Source organism: Camelus dromedarius, chromosome 13 (genome assembly GCF_036321535.1).
Source record: "Camelus dromedarius isolate mCamDro1 chromosome 13, mCamDro1.pat, whole genome shotgun sequence".
NCBI lineage: Eukaryota > Metazoa > Chordata > Mammalia > Artiodactyla > Camelidae > Camelus > Camelus dromedarius.
In genome coordinates, this window is record NC_087448.1 from 68,969,808 (window position 1) to 68,994,756 (window position 24,949).

General features: G+C 45.0%; 1 protein-coding gene across 4 annotated transcripts in view; it reads left to right on the forward strand.

Moving 5' to 3' along the window:
- SACS (sacsin molecular chaperone) overlaps positions 1 to 24,949 on the forward strand; it is a 66,161-nt gene that overhangs the window by 14,586 nt on the left and 26,626 nt on the right. For 3 of the 4 annotated variants that reach the window (XR_004141051.2, XM_031465732.2, XM_031465734.2), the window contains exons 3-7: positions 13,634 to 13,784; positions 18,175 to 18,262; positions 19,172 to 19,257; positions 22,237 to 22,348; positions 24,778 to 24,924. Coding sequence is in view for 3 of the 4 variants with exons in the window: in XM_031465732.2 (XP_031321592.2) it covers positions 13,634 to 13,784; positions 18,175 to 18,262; positions 19,172 to 19,257; positions 22,237 to 22,348; positions 24,778 to 24,924 (584 nt within the window). In the remaining variant the exon portion in view is untranslated. Of the gene's footprint in view, positions 1 to 13,488; positions 13,562 to 13,633; positions 13,785 to 18,174; positions 18,263 to 19,171; positions 19,258 to 22,236; positions 22,349 to 24,777; positions 24,925 to 24,949 lie in introns of those variants that run through there. The other variant, XM_031465733.2, reaches the window with a different exon arrangement.

Consider the following 24,949-nt stretch of genomic DNA (forward strand, 5'->3'; position numbering starts at 1 on the left):
GGAGAGAGCTCTACTTTTCCTTTAAACAATGATGATAAAAGATGACATTTGCTCCTTTCCTCAATTTAGCTGCTAGTTTACAAGGACATGTTTTATCAGCTTGAGGATTTTTGTGAAAATATAATATTAAGGTGTATGTACAACTGCACCTTCAGTTTCTCTGTGCTCTTTTTTTCTTAAGCATATAACAAAATACTCTTTCACTGAATCTGACTGCTGTGTTCCAGTAGTGCATCAAGAATTGAAAATTTAGGGCCGCAGAGACCAGGTAAGGCGTCACGTCTTGTAACCCAGTGACAGCAGCAGACAGGAAGACTTTCTAAATCCAGCTTTCCAAATTTGAAACGTTGAAAAAACCCAATGTTTGTTTTTCTCTTTACCTTTTGAAATTTTTTATTCATTAGGAAGTAAGTGTAACTGTTTCAATAGAACTTGCTCCTTAACAAATCAGGATTAATTCTGAGACTGATTGTTATTCAAATATGTGAGTCACACAGGTATTGAGATGACTTAATGGGTCTGATTTTTGTTGACGAATTGGAATATTTGATTTTTTTTTTTTTTTTTTTTTGTATTTCCAGTGGTATAGGAAGTCATCTGAGATGACTTTTTTCACTATCACCAAAGCTAGGGAGAGAAGGATGCTCATGGAACGTCATACTGTTGGCGTCACAGTATTTCTGTGGCTTTTTTCTTTTTCACCTTCTAAACTGTTTCCACATAGTGCTTTCCCCTTGTTTTGAAAGTAGATGTTTTTCAAAATTAAAAGGGAACTCATTTCCGTTCAACTTACAGATTGGCTGCCTTGTTGGAAGTAATTTCATTTATGAACTTATTTTAAAGAGCAGTGATAACACAGAACCCCTGCTGCTGACACTAAGTGTACATTTTCGACCATCAGGATTGATTGGAAGCATCCAACTGATGTTGAAAAACCAGATTAGGTCGTCTTTGTGGTCTCTGGTAATAAAGTCTATTTATAGCTAGAGCAAAGTATGACTTAACTTTGAGAAGATCTTTGCAGAGATTTCCATCTTAGGGGCTTTGGGTGCTTTAGAATTTCCTCAGAACTTACAATTTACTTAAAGCTAAAATGCCAGTGACTCGATACAGCAGTGTTTATGATTACAGAGAGCAGAGTATGTGGGTTGAGAATCAAAGCTTTGATTTAAGATTATTTTATAAACATGCTTTTATTAAGACATTTAAGACCTGTGTTATTAAGACTGTAACTACATAAAACTTGATTGCTTGGTCTTTTTGTCCCTGGGGCAAGGTGATAATTTTTAAAACTAAAAAAGACTTAGGGGGGTTTCTTGATCTCTGGGGTGCTGTATTCTGAGTTCTCGGGGCGCTTTTGAGCCATGGGGCTTGCACAGAGCCACTGCATTCCCAGGGCACTGGCTTTATGGAAGTATCCAGGGAAAAGAAGTTAGATTACCTGTGTGATCAGCCATATAAAGTGTTGTGCTAAAATGAAAGCAGGTGTAGTATTGAATTTACTATCTGAATATTTAAGCTAAAAGTTCAGACAGTCTCACTTATTGCAGGCTTCTTTGGGGCTGGTTCCCTTCCATTGCCTTCAGGAAGACTCTGGAATGTCAGTACGTGATGTGCAAAGAGCAAGTTCCAGGATACTGAGGGCTGGACCAGATTTGGGGAAACTGCCCCCTAGGACACCAAGGAATCAGCTCTAGGTAGAGGGGCTTGGCGTATGTGGGACTGATGCAGGCTGGCGGCGATGTGTAAGACGACCTCTCTTCGTGTCTGAGCTGATAGATGAGAAAACCAAAGTCACGTGACTTGCTCAGACTCACAGGGCTGGTTAAAGGAAGCGTTATCCTGATGCTTGGTGACATGGGAAGGAGGACTCAACTTAGGGGCGGAGCTTCCACTCCCTCCCCAGTGCACCCCACTCCCAGCACCGCCGTGGGTCCACCAACCTGGAGGATCCCTTAGCCTGGCCGTTGTTTCAGAGTTCTCATCCAGGTTTCACTGGGCAGGTGCGATTCATTAAATCATTGGCCACTGGTGGCTGAAGGGGCTGAAAGTTCCAACCCTCTAGGGACCAACTCCCCTCCATCCTGAGGCTGTCTGGGGGCCCCGCCACGGGTTACCTCATTGGTGTACAAAAGACAGTCTTAACACTCAGGAGATTTCGGGAGTTTGGGGAGCTTTGTGCCAGGCCCTAGAGGCAAAGACTAAATGTTTGTTTATTTATTTATCTGTTTTGTTGTACCATAATAGGAGTAACAGAGATTCAAGTGAGAGAGCAGAGTCCAGGCTTCAGGAGAGCAGGCAGATAAGCTGAGTCCAAGCGTATGAAAACTAAGCCTGGACACAGAGGAGCAGGTGGGCAGCAGGCAGCCAAGGAAGCCAGCCAGCCTGCCTTCTGATGAGGGATACAAGTGGACTCAGGCTTGGAGCCACGGATCTAGTGGCAACAACCCAGGGACAGAGCCAGGGGGCGGGGGCCGAGAGAAGGAACAAGTGGACTAGCAGTTATCCCACACCTTCTGGGCTTCAGCGGTTCGTGAGTGTAAGCAAGGCCAAGTAACATTTACACCCGTGTCTCCGTGACCCGGTGAGACCTTGACCCCATTTCGCTTCCAGTCTGCTTAAATTCTTCCCCGGCTACTTCTGGGCATCCTCAGGGTGGTGACATCTCCTAGGGGCTACTTCTGGGCGTCCTCGGGGTAGTGACCTCTCCTAGGGGCTCAGGAACGAGTTTGCTCAGATTCTTCCTGCTTGAGTCTCTCGGTCAAGGGGACTTGTCCAGACCTCTGCGGCCAATGCCTCTGTAAGAATTCATCCCCTGCGCCCAGTGGACCCCGTGGGACCACCTGTGGAAGGGGCCGTCAGGGGAGAGGAACGGCCTCTTCTCAAGCCCGTGCTGATTTTGTTTCCTAGGAGTGAGGCAGGGCTGCGTGCACATACTCCCATCCAGTATTTCGTGAACACTGGTCCTTCACCTTCTGTCCTCATGGGCTCCAAACTGGTCCCTCCTGTACGGCCAGAGGGGGGAGGATGCGTCCCATCCTGTCCCCTCCGTGTCTTCCGCACCTCTCTTCCTTGGATACCTCTGCATCCAAACAAAACATAACAAACTCAGCACACACCCTCTCGGCTCTTGTAAGAGAAAACAAATTGTGTAATGGAAAGAGTAGCAACTTTTGAGCCAGACATACTTGGTTTGAATCCCATTTACTAGTCATGCAGCCTTGAATAAGTTACTTTTTTTCATATTATGGGGGAAACAGTGCCTACAATCATGTTGGGGTCAGAGACTGTGAGCGTAAGACACTTGGCACAGCACCTGACACGAGTGCTCAGGGAAAGGTAACCACTGTTCTCCCCACTCTGTTCTCCAGAAACGAGCGCAGAGCCCAGCCTCCTCTGACGGCTCTCCCACAGCCCAAAGCACTGCTCATCGTGCAAGTGTTCCAGGAACAGTGCTGCCACCACCATCCCAGCCTAATGAGCAGTTGCAAAGTGGTCTGTCTTGTCCCTCTTGGTTGGTAGCAGGGACTTCCCCTCCAGCCACTGTCATCCCCTCACTGGGTCCACATGTGCCGTGATCTGTTTTGGGGAGGGGTTTGTTGAGTGCCATGGGCCATCAGGTGCAGGAAATACGAGATACAAGGAGAGGAACTGGGGAGAAACCTGGAGAACACTGCTCGGGCCCCACTGATGCAGTCCACACGAGCCTGCCTGGGGCGCAGCAGACCTCAGGGCTCCCTGGGGGACCGCCCTGCCGTTTAAGAAGTGCCCCACACAGATGCGAGCCCAGGGCCCTGCCACGAGGGCCGGGGAAAGACAGGACGTCTAGGGCTCACATAACACACTGACGCAGAGAGAACGAGGGTGGGAGAAGGAGGGCTCGGGGCCGCAGCCAGGGGGAGTCCGGCGCAGGCACCGGAAGCACCGGAGCGCGGAGAGCGCCGGCGCCAGCAGTGGAGACACACCTGGCATATAACAGTCGCGCGCATCAGAGTCGTTGCCCTTCAGAGTCTGCTTAGGAGGGTCTCCTTCACTGAAAAAATCAACAGGAAGCTTTTCCTTGAGAATAATATCAAATTAATGTCAAATCAGCCAGCATGAAATAGGATTTTAAATGATTTCATTTACGGACTCTCCATGGGGAGCCGTGGGATGGGGGAGGGAGTATCACACAGAAACGATAATTGACTCAAGATTTTTTAAAATTACGCAGTAGGAATAATAATTTATATGTGAAACTTTAATATTAATTGCCCTCATTTCTGTTATGATTGAAAGCAGTAGCATAGAAAAACTGCATAGAAACAAAACACCGATTCTTTTCAGAGCCAAATGCTATCTGAAACCTACAGCTCCTCCTAGGCCGAGTGAATGAATAGGTTCTGCAGAAAAAGCCTTTGGAGAGTGAATAGGAAAAAAGTCCCTTGAACAATCATAGAAAATATAAAAAGCAGAAGTCGTGTAAAAGTGACAGCATATTATGGTGACGCCTGGCACCAGTGGGCGCAGCCTCGCGACTTGACATTTGGACCTAGAATTCCGTTGCTACCTCCTCCCCACTGCCCTCAAAAAAGGAAAAAAACCAGAAGACAGGAACTGGCCTTTCTCATGTTGCCAGAAAGTGGTGGCTGAATCCCGAGTCCCAGAAGAACAGATTTCAGACACTGTTTAATTTGTTCCTTTAACCTGCGTGCAGAAGAGTGGAGCCAAAACGTGCCCTTCCAAGAGGCTGATGTACCAGAGACCCGGCGAACATGTTTACTGGCCTTTTTGTTTTCTGACACAGGAAGGTTCAGCTTCAAGCTTTGGCTGAGTCCCGGAAGGAGAGGACAGAGGGCTGCAAGGAGAACAGGTGCCTTGTAGGTGTTGTATGAAGTGCAGAGGCACCTGGCGGCTTCTCTGCCCGCTGACCACAGCCACTGACACAGGCAGACACTCGCAGAGTCATCCTTCTGTTTGCACTTCACGGGTTCCTAGGACCTCAGTATCACCGTCCGTGGGTCCGCAGGTCGTGCTATAATCAGAGCTTATTAAAAACTGCTGCTTCCTGCACTGGAGCAGGGAGCTGTCACTCTGCATTTTTAAAGTAAATACCATGAATGTTACCCAGTTAACTTACAATTATTTAATGAAGGCTGCTCAAAGGGTGAGGTTAGGTTTAGCGCATTCCTTCAGTTCATAGTGTAGATGCTCCATGGATTAAGTTGTCTTAACCTCTGCGCCCAGTCAGTTGACTGGTTAAGCCATGCTCAGTTATTAGGGCTTTATTTTCACTTAAACATCTTTAAAACAGAATGTCCAGTTACACACACATGCACGCACACACACACACACACTCTCTCTCTTACTAGAGCCTAACACAACATTGTAAATCCACTATGCTTCAATTAAAAAATAAATAAATAACCCCCCCCCCCAAAAAAAAAGAGTATCAAGAGAAATGTGCACAAAAAAGTACAAAGACACGAACCTGGCTTCAGGCCCCTGGGAGGACACCAAGGAGGGAGGGTCGGGGACAGGGTGGGAGAGGTGAGCCTGCCTTTGAAGCCTTTGGACTTGAACTTGAGTACAGAGTGTTGTTATGCTGGAGAGAGGCTTAGTCACACGCCATTATAAATTAACTTCGTGACTGTAGGAAGGATTAATTGGAGGGGAAAGAATCTGGGGCCACAAGAATGGCAGAGACCCTGACCTCGTGATCTGAGAAAGAGAGGGCAAGGACCTGAACCAGCAGGAACAGGCGGACGGAATGGATTCAAAAAGTGTTTAGCAGGGCTGAGCACTTCCACTGACTGGATGTGCACGGAGAGGGTTTGCTGAGAGTGCCCAGCATTCCTATCCTGGAGTATTTGTTTTGTAGCAATAATATCTTTAGTTTTTTTAACCAAAAATGGAAAATATTTAGAAAACAGGAGAGCGACTATAGGCTTAAAAGACAGATGCATGTATGACTTTAATTGCTAATGACATTAAATATATGTTTTCTGAACTACATTCAACTGCCCTAAGTAGTTTTTCAAATTGATGAACTTTTAATATAAATTACTTAGTCATTATATTTATAAAGATTATAGAAATAATTGACAATCATATGGTTTGTTTAGATTTAGATTTGGGTGAATTCTGAAAAAAAATGCTTGTGTTTTTGAATATTATTATATGCTTTCTCTATTTAAAAATTCTGTCCCTGGTGCTTCAGAAATATTTCTTTTTATCAGCAGTCAGTAAACAGACATCTTATTTTTCCATTTTATAACTACCTGATTTGTCCTATCAAATCCTATCAAGAAAAAATTTGAAATGGTTTGGGAAATAAGCAAAATGTTGGATTTTAACAGATGAAGCATCTCTTCAATTGTAGTAATCATGTAAAATTCAGTCTTTTTTTTTTTTATGGATTCATTCCCAATTTTCCTTATAAAGCTCTCTTGACCTATTTCTAGCCAGCATTTCCTTTGTGTCCTCTCCAGCAGTGGCTGCCTGCCAACTGCTAAAATTGTTCTCCAAACGGCACATGCGTGAAGCCATCCATAAACCTCCTGTGTGAGGAAGACGGTAGCATGCTCCCCTTTTCATATAAAGCAAAGAAAAAAACCGAACATTATTTTTCACAAGCTCACAGATCTGTAATTTTGTGGACATGGTTTCTATGATTCCTATTTTCAAGTTATTTTGGCATTGGCTTTGCACAAAAATAAAACAGTGATCATCTGGTGAACTGGTCACTGACAATATCACTCCAAGCCCAGATATTTAGAAATGGGATAAATAAGAACTTTTTTTTAATTTAAAAAAATCTTTAATGACTGTAAACAAGAAATATTAAAAATAAAATATGACAAAAGAAGAAAGATTCCTTTTATTTTTTATAAATAGGATCATTTCTCAAATACTTCTGACCGGAGGATGGGAGTTTAATCCAATTAGGGTCTAAAGATTCCATCTGAGACATCCCTCCACAGCTAAACAGAGGAGAGTGAATTTTTAAGCAAGTAACACAATTGGCTACAGCAGAAGCAGTAAACTGTAAAATCTCACCCTCTTTGCTGAATGTCTACATCTCTATTCTGTAATTCATGCTTATATATTTATCATATTCATTCAAAAGCTTTTTCCAGCATGTGATGCCTGCTTCCAGCCAAACCATAAAATTGCCACGTGCTTGAAAATACAAGATCATGATTAGCTCTTAGGAGAGAATTTAGGGCACAGTTGGCCCTGAGGCATGCTGACTGTGTGAGATTTTTAGAATCTCAAGCGAAGTGTTTCCCCTATACTTCAATTCCGGGGAGCAGCACCGAATAAGGAAATTGTATGGAACCTGGGTTTCAATGTTAACTCTTGGCATTTGCAGGGAAACCTTAGACATATTCCTTACCCTCTCTGGGTCCTGAATCCTGGGTTATAATTACAGATGATAATGTCTCCTTTGTTGATTTACCTGGGAATTAAATATGCTAGTGGATGTGAAAGATTCAGCATGTAGTTGGTGACAAAAGAATAAAAATGAGTATTAACACTCCACCAAAACTGAATCAAGAAGAAACACAATTTGAACAGACCAATCATTAAAGGTGAAATAGAAATGGTAATAAAAAACCTCCCTGCAAACAAAAGTCCAGGACTGGATGGCTTCCCTGGGGAATTCTACCAAACATATGAAGAAGAGCTTATCTCAGTTCTCAAACTCTCCCAAAAGAGTGAAGAGGAGGGAACACTCCCAAACTTATTCTGTGAAGCCAGCATCACTCTGATACCAACACCAGAAAAGGACACTACCCAAAAGGGAAATTACAGGCCAGTATCTTTGATGATTACAGATGCAAAAAAAAAAAAAAAAAGTATTCTAATTGTTGGAATATTTTTCCTTACAGTGAACTCCAACTCTGTCTGTCTTTGGAGCCAGAAAATTCTTTTACATGAAAACCATTCTCCTATTTGAATAGTATTATGTGTACCTTGCGGTCGTGTTTCCCCAGGATAAACATCTCTATTTGCACCAAAAACAACCCCATAAAGGGATGTGGGCTGGCAGGCTAGGGGTTTGCAGGGAGTGGGGTTAGATCCTGGTCCTATGTGTGGCCTTGGGAAGTTGTGACCTTTCTGAGTCTCTTTTTCAACTGTAAAATAGGAATAAAAATGCCTCGTAGGGTTTAGTGAAGATTAAGTTAGAAGTGTTCGGTGCCCAGTAAGTGTTTAATTAATGGCAGGTATTATTATTGCGTATGGTTTTGAACTTGTCACCATTCCAATTACTGCTTAGAGTGAACACTGGTCTTTGTGGTATGATTTCAGAGGCAGTTGGGTGACTAACCTCCCCAGACTATGAACCCAGTGCTCACACAGCAGTGGCGATACAAATACAAATATCCTTAAGACAGAGAGAAGGGCTTCACTGCCCCCTGTGGGGAGGAGCCGGCAGGGACCAGAGGACAGCGCCGCGGCATGGAGGGGTATATGATGGTAACAGTTACCCCATGTGCCAGTGTGTCTGGTCTTCTCCAAACAAATCCTGAAGACTTGGAAAGAAAAGTAAATTCTATTTCTAAACACACACAGGCACATGGAAATGCACAAGAAGGGACTCCCAGGGCCACTTTGCAGTAGGACTCTCCATGTGCGGGAGAGTGGAGGGGCTGGGGTGTGGCCAGCGGGGAAGTGGACCCACAAAATGTGATGGATGGAGCTGATGTGAGCTGACCCTGCAGTGTGCTTGGAAATAAAGATCATGAGGGAGGAAAATTAAAAAACCCAGATCTCATTCCAGACATAAAACCAACCAGGAGGGCAGTCTCTTTCCTGACGGGGACACGAGGCTGTGATGCGCATCCAGGAAAGCCTGTTAGAGGAAGCCAATCTCGTGACATTCAGCAGCAACTCAGATCTTAGGCAGCTTTCCTTCATTTCAGTGCTTTCCTTTTCATATTGAAGTTCTGTGTGTGCATCATTCCATTCATTGAGTGCCTGATAGGCAGTGGTTGTTACTAATACCATTATCAATCTTTGACTTCTGAGCACGTGGCAGTCTGCCTGCATTTAGGATGTGCACAGGGAAGTCCTGAACTCAGCAGATCTGGGGATGCAGTGAGAAAAGGGCAGAGCCCTGCAGAAGAAGGAGCTGAAGATGAGGTCCAGAGGTTAGAGGGTGCCCAAAACACCACTGGCTTGCTTCACATTTTTTCTGGCATTGACCTTGACTGTTCAGATGCCATAGCAAGGTGGGGGGGGGGATTAGGGTGAGAAAAAGAGTGCAGAGATCACTTTCTCGTGATTGCTGCCTGGTTGCCATTCCCATGAGCTGATGCCCCCAAGACAGAGGCAGAAACTGGGCTCCTTTATCAGGATGCCAGTGCCCAGGGCCCAGTGCATTATGGTTGGTGCCCATTTTTAACATATGAATAAGTGTGGCTCTCCCAGGTTTGAGACAGCCCTGCTTCACCTCCCAACAACCTCCCAACAACCCCGAGGACGGATTGTACAGGTGAGGAAGTGAGCTCGGAGCGGTGACAGCCCTCCCAGCTGGAAGGGGTGAGAGCTGGTGGTGGGGGGGAGGGTCTTACCATCAATTCACCACCCCATAAAGGGCGGACAATGCAGACAGGTGGAAAGTGGAGAAAAACAACTTGTGTAAATAGGACAAAACAGAAGGAAAATTATTATTTTCCCAAAAGAAAAGCAAAGAAAAATGTCAATAGCTGAAAGAAACAGACAAAGGGAAGATGTGTATTATAGTGTATCACGGTACTCGTTGCTCATACCGTTTCCTTTCTTAGGTTCAATTTAATCAGTTCTATGACAGAATGTTTTATAGGTTTCTGTTTCCTACTATTGTGTCCAGGGCTGAGACTCCATTAAAGCACTGTTAGCATGCAGTACATTTATTTTAACGTACATACTATTATAGTTAGCTCATCCTATCTCAGTATTATGTATAGAATGCTCCAAGAGAGTATATTTAATCAAAGGGCATCATAAATGCTAGAGGAATTCAGAAACCACTTGTGGTTTTATTGTTCCCTGAAATGGCTAATACAGCTCAAGATAGGTCACTTGTAGGACATCCGAGGGCTTGGGTCACTTTTCTCCTTTCTAATGCAAAGTGCCTTCGGTCACTACGGCGCTGCATGTAAGCATGATGACATCTGGGCCCTTACTGGTGAGTTTTGCTTTGGCAGAGCTGTGTTCGAATAAGCCAGGATGTCTGGCAACCAAACCACTGCCTCCCATGAACATTAACAATAAATTCACAAGCATCCTGTAAAGGCTGCCCAACCCTCTTTTCTCAAGACTGTTACAGCACTTCAGGGAATTCATATGACCTCTTTGGAAGGAGGAAAGGCAGGAATGTTAACTCAGAAACATGACATCATTTCCCAAAGCATGTTCAACGTAACTAAAAGTAAAAGGCCACTGTGTCTACATGAGCACAAAGAGAAGTTTTGCCACCTGTCTGGCTTATTGGTTATCGAACAGGGCCTGTTGGATAACCTCTGCCTGGGCCCCCAGCATTTCTGGTTAAAGATCAGATCCTCCCTTGCAAGGACCACTCTGCATTAGGCCTTGATGATGGAGCTTTGGATCCAGAGCTTAGGGAGGAGGCAGAGAGGGGAAAGCCACCCACGAGGCAGATACCAGGCTCACAGCCGCAGTGCCCTGTGAAGCATCAGGCCTCCCGGCGAAGGACACTTGGGGTGACTGTGAAGGAGGAGCGGACAGGAAGGAGAAGGGAGGAAGGAGACCACAGGCCAAGGCCGAGGGAGAGAGCTGGAGAGGTACTTTGATGAGGTTAGAGCAGAGCCCACGAGGGTAGGTGGGAGGCAGTGAGGGATGAGGGTGCAAAGTCGAACTGGAACGTTCTCCTAAGAAGTGTGTAGTTCATCTTTTCCTTGTGTATTTGAGAGCGAAGATGCCAGTTCTCACCATTCTGGAAAAAGACCGAGAGCATCTTAAGAAGATAGTTAGACCAACCACTGGACTCACTGGAAAAACCCAGGCAGCCCATTAAAATGTGTTTGTGCGCAGAGGGATTCTACACAGGGTGCTACAGGGAATCCTTTGCCTTCACGTCTACTACAGTATTACTATTATTGTTGTTATTATTGTTATTATTATATGTAATTCACATATCATAAAATTCACCATTTTAAAGGGTCCAATTCAGCATTTTTAGGATCTCCACCAGGATATCACAATCTGGAACATTTTCTTCATCTCCAAAAGAAATCTATTAGCGGTCACTCCCCTTCCTGGTCCCCCTCCCCACGCACCTGGGCAGCCACTTACCTCCTTTCTGTCCTGAATGTGCACACTCTGCAGGCTTCATAAAGCGGAAGCACGTTTGTGTGCTCTTTAGTGCCCGGCTTATTTGGCGTAGCTTCAGGATTCATCCATGTTGTAGCAGGAATCAATGCCCCATGAAACTCTAGGCTGGGTTTGGTGGGGAGGTGGTGGGGGATGGCAAGTGATGGTGCAGGGTCACATGTGACACGGTCTGAGGTTGTGCTGTAGGATGAAGGTTTCCTCATTCAACTTGTGCAGAATCTCTTGGGGGCACAGACAGCCGAAATCCTGCCTTCCATGCGCCCAGGCAGACACCTTCACAGCTGGGCTCACACCTCCGCACACACCCGCCGTCCTCTGGGAACCTCCACCAGAATGAAGTGCTCCCCCTTAAAGTACCTTAAAGCAATGGTCCTCGCAGAGGGAATTAAAAGCCCAAACCAAAGTGAAACACAAAGGTTCATCAGCGTGAAGAAAGGCTGACTTTAGGAGAGACACTCCTTTCAGAGATTTGTTGTGGGCAGAAAAGGCAGGATTCTGCTGTGAGTACCACCATCTTCCTTTTAAATACTTTAAGTAGAATTCTGGTGAAAAGGTGAAGTGAGTTAAGGAGAATCAATTAGAATGGCTATTTTCTTTTTGATGGAGAAGAAATCATGTGGGTAAGGGGTGGGTTTCGCCTCTTAGGAGCTGGGTGTCGCTTTCACTGCTGCAACCCTGGCGAACCGTAGTGCTGGGATGGAAGGAGTGAGCGAGTGTATTATACACCTGTCTCACACATTTTTGATTTACATGCTGTTTATATTCTCTCCTCTTGGGCCCTATGACACTTGTTCTGCTGGCTAATGCATACCTAAGGTGAAAAATGCTAATGTAAAGTGCCTCCTACCTCAGTTTGGACGGAGGCATCACATTGCAAAGTGTTCGGGGGACAGACCCTCCCTCTGGCGCAGTTACAAAGGGCCTCAGAGCAGGCCCGGGGCCGAGGCCCCTTTAGCCGGGGAAGGTGGGAAGGGTGGCTTGGTAGAGATTCTTTGGAGAGGGATGCTGCCAAGGGTGGGAGGGTTCGCCTCCTCACACGCCTGCCCTAAGCCGGAGAGGCTGGGGCTGAGGGGGGTCTCTTCAGTAGGGTCTGCCTGAAGGGAGGTGCCTATGCATCAAGGGGCTGGGTGGTGACTCGGGATCAGAAAAGTGTAGACAGAAGGGTGACTCTCAGAGTGTTTGCCTGTTTCAGTGACTGTGGTCAGTAGCAAAAATATTAGGGAAAAAAATTACAGAAAGTTCCCAAAAGCAATACTTGAGTTTGCCAGGGCTGGCAACTATTCACAGCATTTACACTGCAGTAGGTATTATAAGTGATCTAGAGATGACTTAAAGTACAGGGAAGGTGCGTGAAGGTTATGGCAAATACTCTGCCCCTTTATATAAGGAGTTGAGGGTCCAGGGATGCTAGTGTTCACCCAGGCTACCAGCAATACAAGATAACATTGCCCAAGTATGTTACATACGTTTTGAAGTATCACAGGATATGTTCGTGTGCGTTCTCACCCACCACTTTCCTGCTGGCACTCCTTACTCCAGAAAACTGAATCACGGATCCTACTTTTGTGCCTTAAAAACAAGCAGGAAAGGAAAACACCTGCGTTCTGCAGCTGCCACGTTCTCCTCTGGTGACTAAGAGGTCCCCGGAAATCTTTGGAGATGCTTCCAGAGACTCAGCCACTAGGGCTGAAGGAGTGGTAGGCCCTACAGTCGTCCAGTTCTGCCTTTCAGGGCACTTCTGAACGCCGCCGGGGAAATACGGTGCTCTGCAAACGTGCTCGAAACGTGCGGTCAGCGGCATTAAGTGTTTGAGCCTGTGCCCCGCGCGGCCGCAGAAGCGGAGAGGGAGGGGCGGGGCGGGGCCTGAGGGAGGGCGGGGCCCGGCGGCAGGGGCGGGGCCCGAGGAGCTGCCGGCCCGAAGGCGGGCTAGTCCTGACGCGGGGAGAGTCTCCTCAGCTAACAGCCCGGCAGGCGGGTCCTGACGGGCGGGCGGGGCGTCCCCTCAGCTAACGGTCCGGGCGGGCGCGTGTCCGCGGGCGGCGCCTCCGGGGCCCTGGCGGCCGGGAGCGCGCGCCGCCGCCTCCGCCGGCCCCTCCCCGGCCTCGCTTCCTCCGGCGCTCCTGGTCGGCGAGGCGGCTCCCGGGGCGGCGGCGGGGCCGGGCGGGGCGGCGCCGGCCTGAGGCGGGAGCATGGCGCGGGCGCGGCGGCGCGGGCGGTGAGGACGCGCCATGGGCGACAGGTGAGCGCCGGCGCGGCGGGGGGCCGCAGGCCCGCCCGCGGGGCGCCCACTGAGGCCTTTGCCTTCGCACAGGTGGCTCCGGGTGACCGTGCTGCCCGGCTGCGTGGGCTGCAGGACGGTGGCGGTCCCCGCGTCCTGGACGGTGCGCGACGTGAAGCGGCGCCTCGCGGCCGAGACAGGCTTCCCCGCGGCGGAGCAGCGGCTGTGGCTGGGCGGCCGGCAGGTAGGGCGGCCCGGGCCCGCGGCGGGAGGCCGGGGACGAGGAGGAGGTCTGGGGACGCGGGCGGGGGACGGGGACGCGGGCGGGGGATGGGGACGGGGTCTGGGGACGGGGACGGGGTCTGGGGACGCGGGCGGGGGTGGGGACGGGGTCTGGGGACGCGGGCGGGGGTGGGGACGGGGTCTGGGCGCGAGGAGGAGGTCTGGGCCCGGGGCTGCCTGCCGAGCTCCTGCCCCCTGGGAATGATGCCTTGCGAATGCCGATCGGGTGACGCGGCTGCGTGCCTGTCACTGCTGTGATTTCTGTGGATGTGCCGCTTCAGCAGTGTACCCCCCGCCCCCACCCCCGTTTTGTCTGAAGCTTCACTTCCTGAAACTACGGTACTCTTGATGGGCTTTATGGCCGGAGGTGTTTTTTTGTTTTTTGGTTCACTTCTTAGGAGCCATCATCATTGAAGTGACTTAATCATTACTCATATTTTTCTGATTGTGTTATGCGTTTAACTGGAATGCAGCTCAGTACTTTGACCTCTTATGTCTTCCGTTCCCCCCATCTCTGGATCTCGAAAATTTAGGACTGAAAGGATCTTCATGGAACCCGTTATTTTGAGGAGTAAATTTATATTAAATCTCCTGAGGTGCAAGTGAATGACTTAGCAGATAAGAACTTTGGAAAATAGGAGTATTTCATATTATATATATCCTTTAAGATTGGTGGAAATACTGGTTTTCTTAAAGGAGGAGTTAAATGGAAGCATTTTAATGAAAATCAACTTAATCTTTTAACCTAAAAGTAAATATCTTCACTTTTTATATAGTACAAGAGGCAAAAAAGAGTTGAACCAGATGTACAAGGATGCTTGAGCCACACGAGGTGGCATTTCAAGTATTGGATTTCCTTACTACCCAGTACAGATTCTGGTGAAATGCTTGGTGCCGGTGACTTTCAGTCCCTCGGTGTAATCTTGGCCTTGTGCGTGCCTGGTTGCACCCTCTGGTCGCTTGCCCTCTTAAGACACAGGTTTTAGGTTAACCTGTTCTTGAGTTCCTCCAGGGATCAGTCCTCCTTACTGGTTGGTTCCCCAGGGTGTTCAGTGGGAGACAGTCTTGATTGAGGATTTTGGGCAGAATTGAGGAAGGAAGCTTGTCATTCTTGCCTGTTTTTCTGCCCCTGCCACATGTCTTGACCTTACTGTGTGTCCTCTCCTACTTATTTGGTTACTCCTCTGGTTCTGCTTTGTCATCTTATCCCTTAGACATGGTCATACCCAAAGACTCAGCTGTGCCTCAGTCTTGCCGTTAGCAGTGTTTTTTGGAGGTGTCTCTGCAGAGCATCAGCGTGGGCCGGCGTGATGGCGGATGTGAAGTGTTTCAGATCGAGCGGGCGGGCAGTGGGAGTCTGGTTAGGAAGCTTGTGCTAGTATGAGGTAGTGAGGTTCCAGACTTTGACAATAGAGCTGAAACTGAAAGGAAAGGATATGCAGGGGACTTTGGAAAGGACAGAACTATGGTAGTTTGGTACCAAGTGGATGTATGTATTTGTGTGATCAGAGGAAGGGGTAGTGGGGTGGTGGGTATTGGTTGTAGAAGGGAGAAGACCTTGTCAAGGATGTTTGCAAGTCTTGAATCAGACCAGAAAAATAATGGTCCAGTGAGCAGATATGAACAGGTTCAGAGAGGGGTGTAGGTTTGGGGGACAGTGGTAATCAGTTTGCTTTTACACGTGGTTGAGCTGTGGCAGGGCATACCAGTGTAACAGGCCAAATTAGGTAACACGTTAGAATCTTTTCTCCTGTTTCTGGTAGGAATGGGATAAAATGAATTCTAACCAATTCTAAGGTCTCTGTTATGTAAGAGTGTAGGGCATGGTAGTCAACGGGCAGCTATAGGTCTGCAATTAATATTGTACTATTTGCTTAACAATATGGAGAGAGTTTATTATTTCATAGTAAATGAAAATGAACATCTCTAAGGTTTTTAAGAGACATTGAGACTGGCCTGGATAGAGATCCTGATGTTCAAATTATTTTATAATCATTCTGTTTTAAAAACAAAATATAAAGATTTCATTGCCTCTGGAGATGAATATGACCAAAGTCACTTTGCTTGGTGGAGTGATTTACGGTTCAGAGAGAGAGACCCAAGCAGAATCCCCAAATCCTGGCAAGCTCACGAGGAGAAAGCAGGTAGCGCTGCTGAGCTAAGGTTATCTCTGCTGCTTGATTTCTCTGCGAGAATCACTTCCCTGTAGACAGGCCACTGATTACAATCTATCAAAAGCATTCTTCGTCAGACTCACTTAGCCAGTTCCATCTGTTTTCACTAACAAGTTTCCACTCCGTGTATTCTTTCTTTTCAAGTCTTCTTTAAGACCTGGAAACATCTCCCTGCATTGTAGATTTCCTTCCTTCCTCCCTTCCTGCCTTTCTTCTTTGAATGTTCCTTAGCTAACAGAATTGGACTACTAACCCTTGACTTATACATAGCTCTCTTTAAGTAATTAATTAGTTAATTAATAGAAGGAACAACTGTGATGACATCATCCAGCTGGAGAACGAGAATGCTGCTAATGGCTTCTCTTTGCCTCGGTGCTTCTGCTCCCCAGCCTGTATGCCTGTCTCTTTCCTCTGACCCCTTTGTGTGTTTTGTCCTGTTGCCTTTTTTGTAGTTGTTTTGATAATTGTATCCTATGTGTATGTGTATAACCTAAGTAATACACTGTTTACTGTTAGTTGTTTATGAACTTTGTAAGAAGCTTATGCTATGTAGCAACTGGGAATTAGCTTTTTTACTCACTATTATGTTATGAAAGTTCACCCAAATTATGTAGTTTAGTTAAGTCATTTTCATTGCTGTGTAATATTCCACTGTATGAATATGTCATAGAATTTGGGTTGTTTCTAAATTTTTGTTGTTAACAATACTAGTGTTATGATTATTCTTATCCATACTTCCTGTGCATGGAATTTTTTACAGGCTTGCTTTAAGATTCTGTGAGAATATGTATGTGAAAGTGCTTTATAAACTGGGAACTATAACAGCTGTTAGCACTGTATTCAGATTTGTATTCTAGAAATGGGGACTAGAATGAAGATGTTGTATAGAAAGTAAGGAGACCAGATGGGAGAGCGTTATAAACATCCAAGAGATGCTGAGAGCCTGAGCAATTGGAAATGGGAAGAGCAAATTAAGTATGACAGGAATGGGGATGGACATGCTGGGACCTGGGGATTAACTGAACTTGGTGGAGAGAGCTTCTCCCTGCGCTTTCCCATTGAAGCCACCAGGTAGAAGGTGCCACTGTTAACTGACTTGCAGAGAAGATGGGAGGTGAACGCTGGAGGAAAACTAGTGAAGCTGCCTTTTGGCAGTGGGAGCTTTGGGAACCCTGGGGGTATTGGTATGAGATGTGTGGCGGACAGTCAGAAATAGAGATGCTTTGGTGTGGTGAGCGAGGCCTTTCAACTCTGTCAAGAGTAAGTTACAGAGGTGGTTCTTGAGGTGAGCATTTGAGTAATGTTTTGCAGACTGTTGACCTGTAAGTCACCCTACAGTAACAGTTAAGAGTGGCCTGCGGGGGAGAAGTGGGTCTGGCTTTGGATTATTTACCTCATTTTTCAAAAAAGGCTCTCTGTTACCTTGCTCCTGTGGGTCGTGATCACACGCATTGTACCCTGCCTTCGTGAGAGACAGAACAGTCACCAGAGAATGAGTATCAAGGCCTCTTTCAGGACAGCCAGCTGGGGACATTACAGCCCAGAGCAGCCTCAGAGGTTGGGGTCCTCACTTGTCTTTCCCTTTCACATCACACCTCTTTTATTGCAACAACTATAAGCGGTTTTCCAGTGTATTTCTAGGAACAATAACTTATAAGATGCTCTTTGAAAATAAATGAAAAAAAATTACTGCTAAAATTTGTGAAATACCATGTAGTCTAATCCTTTCTAAGAAAGTTACCACAATACTGGTATGTTAAATGCCCTAAAAATGAAATTATTTCAACTAATTTAAAACTTTTTTTTTGGTTCTCTAAGATCTGTTGAATCCCATGGTGCTCTGTTGTAAGTAATACACTTTGGAAATGCTGATCAAAAGAGTGACTTTGTTTACGTTGATAATCCTGATTCATTATAAAAATTTAAAGTATTTTAAAGCAGAAATGTGTGTATCTTTACCTATTTGTAATTATTTAAGGAAAAATCATTTTAATTTTTAAATAAAATTTTTGACTAAATTTTTGTTTTTTAGAATATTTGCTTCTTCAGAACAGCTTATTTCCTGATAAGAATACTTAACAAACATTATTTCTTAAGTGAAAAAAATGAGGTAAATTTTTGACTTTCCAGAATTAGGAACTATATTGCTTTTCATACATTTTCTTTTCTTTTTTTCAGTTATCCGACTGGATCAAGATTGGAGATCTGACTTCCAAAAATGGTCATCTTTTTGTAAACCTCCAATCAAAAGGCTTAAAAGGAGGAGGTATAATATTGACTTTACCAGGAATAAATGCCATTTTTAGTTACATAAAGATCATGATTTAAAAGTGAAATGAAAGAACATACCATTGGGATGCGATGAGGGGATGTCGGGGCCAGAGGAAGAGGAGGGTGGGCGGAGTGGAGCCTGTGAATTGGAAGCGTGGCTGGGGTGGAGCAGTCTGTGGGCAGAGCCCCATGGCCTTGGTCCTGTGGATGCTTGGTCTTGGTGATTAGTTGTACCAAAGTGATGCAGATAAATGTATAGTGGTGATTTTGTTGTAAGCACAGATTTCTTTTTTACTTTTGAACATGTTTTTTTATTCCGTGCATCTGAGAAATTACTTCCCTCCTTTTCCCTCCACTTTCGTGTCACCTGTTTGAAGGTGACCTGGTTGGTTAGTTCTGAGAATCTCCAGTTTGGGGAAGACTTAGGGTATTTGAACTGGATAGCCATTGAGACAGTGACTGTGCTGAATTTCAAAACAACCAGAACACTGGTTGAGTTTGAGAATTTTAAGAATGCCCTAACAGGTGCCACCATCTGTGGCATGTTATTTAGTGGCTAAGCACCCACAAGACGGTGCCATTTATTTCATTTGCTTTGGCAAATAGAATACCACCATGCTCTTTATTTTTGAATTAATAATCTTACGTGACATATAGTATTTTTTGAACATTTTAATAAAACCTAATTTGTAGTTTGGTTAAAAATCTTGAGATTTGATAAGTGGAATCTGCTTTACGTCCTGCTGGACCTGTTTAGTCAGGTGGGTTTTCATGCTGGAGTGCTGCAGTGAGACGTGTGAAGTCAGAACTTGTGTAATTTTCCTGTCTTAGAACCAGGTAACACATTGGTAGCAGGCCAGGGGAGTTTTTTTCTAAATCACTCTAAATGTGTTCTGTATTTTAGGTCGATTTGGTCAAACAACTCCACCACTTGTTGATTTTCTCAAGGATATTTTAAGAAGATATCCTGAAGGAGGACAGATTCTTAAGGTAGGTAGTTGTATGCGTGTGTGCATTCATACTAGTGAAAACGAGATGGGGTAAAATCACTGGGAGGTTCTATTTGTGTTTACATGACAAAGATTCTGTCTGGATTTGAATGGCTGTATCTGTGTCCTTCTGCGCCTGCGGTGCGCATGCTGGATGGGCTGGGCTGAGATGCAGTCAGTGTATATACAACCACGTGAGGGTTCAGGGCGGAGGAGCCCCCGGCTACTGTCTGCTATAATCTAGCAGTGTTGCTCTAGGAACACTTTTGTAACTTTTTGTAGTTACATAATGTAATTTTATGAATTTCATGTACCACCAACCAGCTGACCAAATAAAATAATACAAAGCCCACACCCAGGGGCTGTGAGCCCGTGCCTGCTTGAATGCCCTGGACTTAGAAGTTTGCTTTTTGACAGAGTTTATTTAAAAGGATAATTATTTTGGTTAAGTACTTCTATTTACAATATATTCTTTCAGTTTGAGTACACTCATTAAAAAAACAAACTGAACAGCCATAAAAGAAAGTAATAATGGAAGATATTGCAAAAATTATATTTTGTTTTTAAGCTTAATAAGAAACCTCCTTAATTAATTGTAAAAGTAGATCAGTTATTAAGCATTTTTTCTCATTACTTTGTGTTTAAAATCTTCCATATCTTAGCCTTTATTATATTTTCGAGTTTAGGTGGTAAAATTTTAGAGAATAAGCACTTTATTCTCTTTAACTTACCTTCAGTATGAAATGGCCATGCTCAGATGCTGCTTGAGGACTGCTGCATCTTGAGGGACTTTAATAATGACAACGTAGTGGAGCAGTTTAAGTCCATCTTTCAGAATAGGCATCAGTGGTTCATGGAGGGCTAATTTGAAAACTTTTTATATTGAGATATCAGGAAAGTGGAGATGGGAGGAGTGTTGTTACTGGGTTGTTACGGGGGTAGAGAGAGGCAAGCAGAATAAATTTAAAGTAGGATTTAGTGGGGTCTCATCAGTTCAGAAGTGCGTGAGTGAGACCCCACTGGGGGACGAGGCAGTGGTCACGAGCAGGGGCTTAGAACGTTTCAGAGTTGGCAAGAGCTGGTGCGTGGGCCTTCCACTCTGCTCATTGTGTGCCAGCCAACACAGTGTAAGTTTTGTTCCTTGGATATTTTAGTGAATTCGACTGTTTTAGATTTAATAGGAGTCTTAGAATCACCTAGCCTTAGACCACAACCTTTTGTGATGTTTGCTGAAATAGGTCCAGAGATATTTTAGCGACTAGCCCAGGGTCTTATGCAAATTGGCACATTGATTGCCTCTTCTTCTCAGAATCAGTTTGAAAGATATCCCCTGAGAAGAGTCACCCCATCCAATTTTTTGTCCAATTTGAGACTGATAATTGGAACCTGGGACTTGGGATTTTATCTCTAGTTTTCTCCACCTCTGCTCCCTAAAATGCACAGAAGTCACAAATAGCTATCCAGATGCAAGCAAGATCAGCCTCTGAAGTGCTGCCATTTGTAAGTTAAACTGGTATTTTGCTCCCTATTTAACTTTTATTTCTACCTTTAATATTAGTTTATGTTATATCCTAATGTAAATAAGATGGCTAAATTTTAGGGATTCTGTTAGACTAAATGAAGTGGGAATGGGTCTTAAAATCCTGTGAGAAGTAGGCAGTTGTGTAAACAGGAAGACTGGGTAGCTGATGAGGAGGTAGGTAGAGGTGTGGTCATGTTTGTGTTGGGGTTGAACAGCAGGTGGAATTGGGCACCCCCTACCTGGCCTTTTGTTGTTGGGTGTGTTGGGTGAGCTGACCACAGACCTGACCTCAAAACCAGCTCCTCGGCTCTGCACAGCTCCCTCACTCAGGCTGCGCCTTCCAGTGCAGGGGCTTTGCTGCTGCTGTAGAGAGGTATCAGTATGCGTCCTCTGTGCTCTTGCCGATCCCTGCCCCGTGTTTAGTGACTCCAGAGTGCTGGGAAGAAGAAATGGTGCTCCTCAAAGTTAGAGGTCCATGCGTGTTCTAGTACAGGGTGGATTATTATGTCTAAAGACCCATCCGTTTAACCACTTGATTTGGTTTGGTCCAAGTCACAGCTCATCCAGGAAATTGTCACCTGTTTCTTACTTTAGACTAAGCTAGGGATAGTATCTCTGGAGTTCATTTCGAGTTTGATGATTATGGTCTTGACTCTAGGAGTTGGACTCTTATTTCAGAGTCTGGAGCTCCCCCCTGATGGCCCAGAGCCCAGCATGCTTTTGGTGGGTGCACCAAAGTGACTGGTGGTGTTGAAAGGGGGACTTTGTAAGGCTAGTGAGGGGTATGAGTCTTGTAGTCAGCCCTTTCCTTTCTACGTTACAGAGCCTGACTCCCCGTCCACCCACCCACTCACCCCCCATCCACCAAAGCGGGAATTTACTGCGTTCTTTATGAAAATGATGAGTCAGTTTCTGACCCTGAAGGAACTTTTCTCTTAGTACAGGAGAGAGACATGCTCCTCTGTCAGATTTTCAGGATGCAGCATACTAGTTAGCATCCTAAAGCACATGCAGACTGACGCATTGTTTTCTAAGGGAAGGGAAGTCTGGGAAGCGAGTAATAAATAAAGGTCTGTTTTGGAAACTGCTGGAGAATGAAGAGCATCCTGTGCAGCTTTTGGAGATAGGGTGATTTCTTTTGAAAGGAGGCTTTGTAAATTGTTGACTGTAAATAAGAGACAGAGTTGTAAATAGTTTCAGGATTTGTGTTTAGAAGCTAAGAGATAGCAAGTTAGAAAACCACATTTTTGGTGTGTATAATTGGAGAAGATTCGTGGTCCTCTCAGCTATGCTGCCGTGTGTCTGTAGCAGTTCCTCTTACGTCTTGATGATGATGCAGATAGCGGGTTTCCTTTCCTTACGTGTGATTACTTTTTAAATATTATAGGTATATACAGAGATGGGTAGTGGATTACTGTATTATTAAATATTATTATTTTTGGTGTATTTCTTGACTAGGAATTGATTCAGAATGCAGAAGATGCTGGGGCCACAGAAGTTAAATTTTTGTACGATGAAACTCAGTATGGAACAGAGACCCTTTGGTCAGAAGACATGGCTCAGTATCAGGGTAAGAACCAATCATCAGTCAGGGACTAGTCTGATTTCTAGTAGCTTACAGTCCAGTGCTTAATGAACAGTCTAGCTACTGCTGGTCCTTTACTTCTTGGCATATTTAACTCCACTCCTTCAGGCTTTCTCTGCTTTTCGTGGGCAGGTATCTCTGCTAGTTGGAATTTTTACAGACCAAAGAATGAAAATCTTGAAACTCGAAGTATCAAGCAATATAAATACATAAGCCTCTTATTCTGTTTAAGTGTTTTATATCGTTAGCAAGACAAAAGGACACCATTTCCAAATAGAACAGTTCTATGCATTTGGAGAGAAGTGAGGCTGTGGTTTTGTGCATTACTTTCTGCTCTTAGAGTACCCTTGCAGTATTCTGAAGTGGGGTGGAAAGACAGATTGAAAGAGAGAAGTGGATGAAGAAAATGAAAGAAGACAGTAAGAGAACCACAACTAATGCAAGGGCTCCGGAAGTCCTGCACTCTGAAGTGCTGTGTTGAAAAGAATAGTCATAACTTTCAGTGCAGCATAAAGCCAGCAGGATGGTTGTGAATGACTGTACGTGGGAGAAGTTATTGAGGAAAGGGAGGATCAGCTCAGACTTGCCTGGACATGTTTTTAAAGAGATGTGAGTTACTTATTTTTTAAAAGAGGTTTTGTGATTTAGGAGGATAACAACATTATTGTTAAATATTTAAATATTTACCATTTATTATAGCTAATATGTTTATTCTTAGGTCACATTTGTGATATGAAAGTTGCACTTTAAAGTTTCACGCAGAGATGCAATGAGACGTAATACGTCAGGAGGTTTTCGTTCTAGTCCTGCCTCCTGCCACCTTCCTGCCTTGGGCGGGTCATCTCACCTCCATGGTTCATCTTTGTAATGAGAGGATTAAACCAGTCAGGTTTCCTGGCTCTAAGATGCTATGACTTAATGTAATCATTGGTGAAAGATATCAAGTGTGGGTACAAGGGACTTCCATTACCCTGTTACACATCTCCACGGGGCACTGGTGTGTCGAGGGGCAGCTCTGACCCTCATGTTTACTCACTGTGACTAAGCAGAGTGCTGGGCCTCGCTTACCTGCAGTCTGCGCACCTACTGAATGGTAACAAGAGCACAGTCTTCCTCCCAGGTTCTCGGAGGATTGCGTCAGGTCACGTACGTAACGACGTTTTATGTCTGGTGTCATACGGATATTGTGAGTGTGCTATCAGACCATAAAGGTGAGAGTGTTAGGAGGTCCTGGGCGTATCTCACTTCCAAAATCTATCTCATATGTAGAAAGTTTTGCTTCTAGCCCTCATTAAAAAAAAGTTTGAAATAAGATTGTTTACCCGAGTTTGTATGTAAGCATACTTAGAGAGAGGCTTTTTAAAGTGATGTCAGATCAACTGCTTTTAAAAAATGTGGACGTACAAAAGGAGGTGGACGTGATCTTTGGGCTCTTTGATTGACAGGCGTTTGAGGGCCCTCTGCGCTGCTGGTGTTTGAGGGCATCTTTCTCTTGCGATCGGGTGCGAGCAGTGTCTTGGCTGATACCATCTTCTTGGGTTGCAGCTTTTCCCTTTACTGACAGTGTTGTAGATGAGAACTCTTGAATTCAACTTACTTTAGTTCCTTTTTATATGATGAGATGACAGAAAGCTCAGAATGTCTAATCTGATGAAGAAAAATGAGAGATCTTATCCAGTTTCACACTTTACTAAGGATGTCAAGAGTATAGTTAATTAAGAGACACAAGTGAAGGAGGCATGAAGTCGGGGACCCCCAGAGCTCCCCCCCCGGGGAGGACACATCTCGGCCGAGGGTTGGCAGAAGTGGCCTCTGAGTGCTTGTCCTGCCGACAAAAGCCTTGGCTATTCTCGTATCCCTGCTTTGACTACTTTGCAAATAGCAGTCACACCATTTTTGTAAAACAGACTGTAGCCAACGCTGTCATATCTGTGCTTGAATTCAGAGGCATGTGAGAAGGATTATTTTTCTCCTCATGAAATAATATGTTAACAAGGTTTCTTTGGATAGCAACTCTTCTCAGTACATTTACAAGTAACTCCATTTACATAAGCAAGCAAGCAAGCAAGCAAGCAAGCAAGCAAGCTATTTAGGAACAAATTTTACAAAGTAGTATACTGTGATTGATTTTCTTGGTTGCCCTGTTCTGAGTGTCTTAAGTACCATAATTTTTCCTTTTCGGATTTTTGGTCAACAATATCATATTTCTTCTGCCTGTAAGTTTTTTCCATTAATTCGTATTTCTGTTTTTATTTTGAAAACAACCAAACTGTAATGCTGAATTCAGTCACTCCATTCAGTTTTTCCGTCTTCCCGTCAAATAAGCAATGTTATACAGATAAAGTTCTTGACCGAGAGCTGAACACTGTGGCTCACTTCTTTGTCCACCCCTGCATGTGCGTCGTACCGTCCAGGGCCAGCTCTCTACGTGTACAACAATGCGGTTTTCACCCCGGAGGACTGGCATGGCATTCAGGAAATAGCAAGGAGCAGGAAAAAGGACGACCCTTTGAAGGTTGGAAGATTTGGAATTGGGTTTAATTCTGTCTATCATATAACAGGTATAGTATTTGGCTTTTCAGTTTT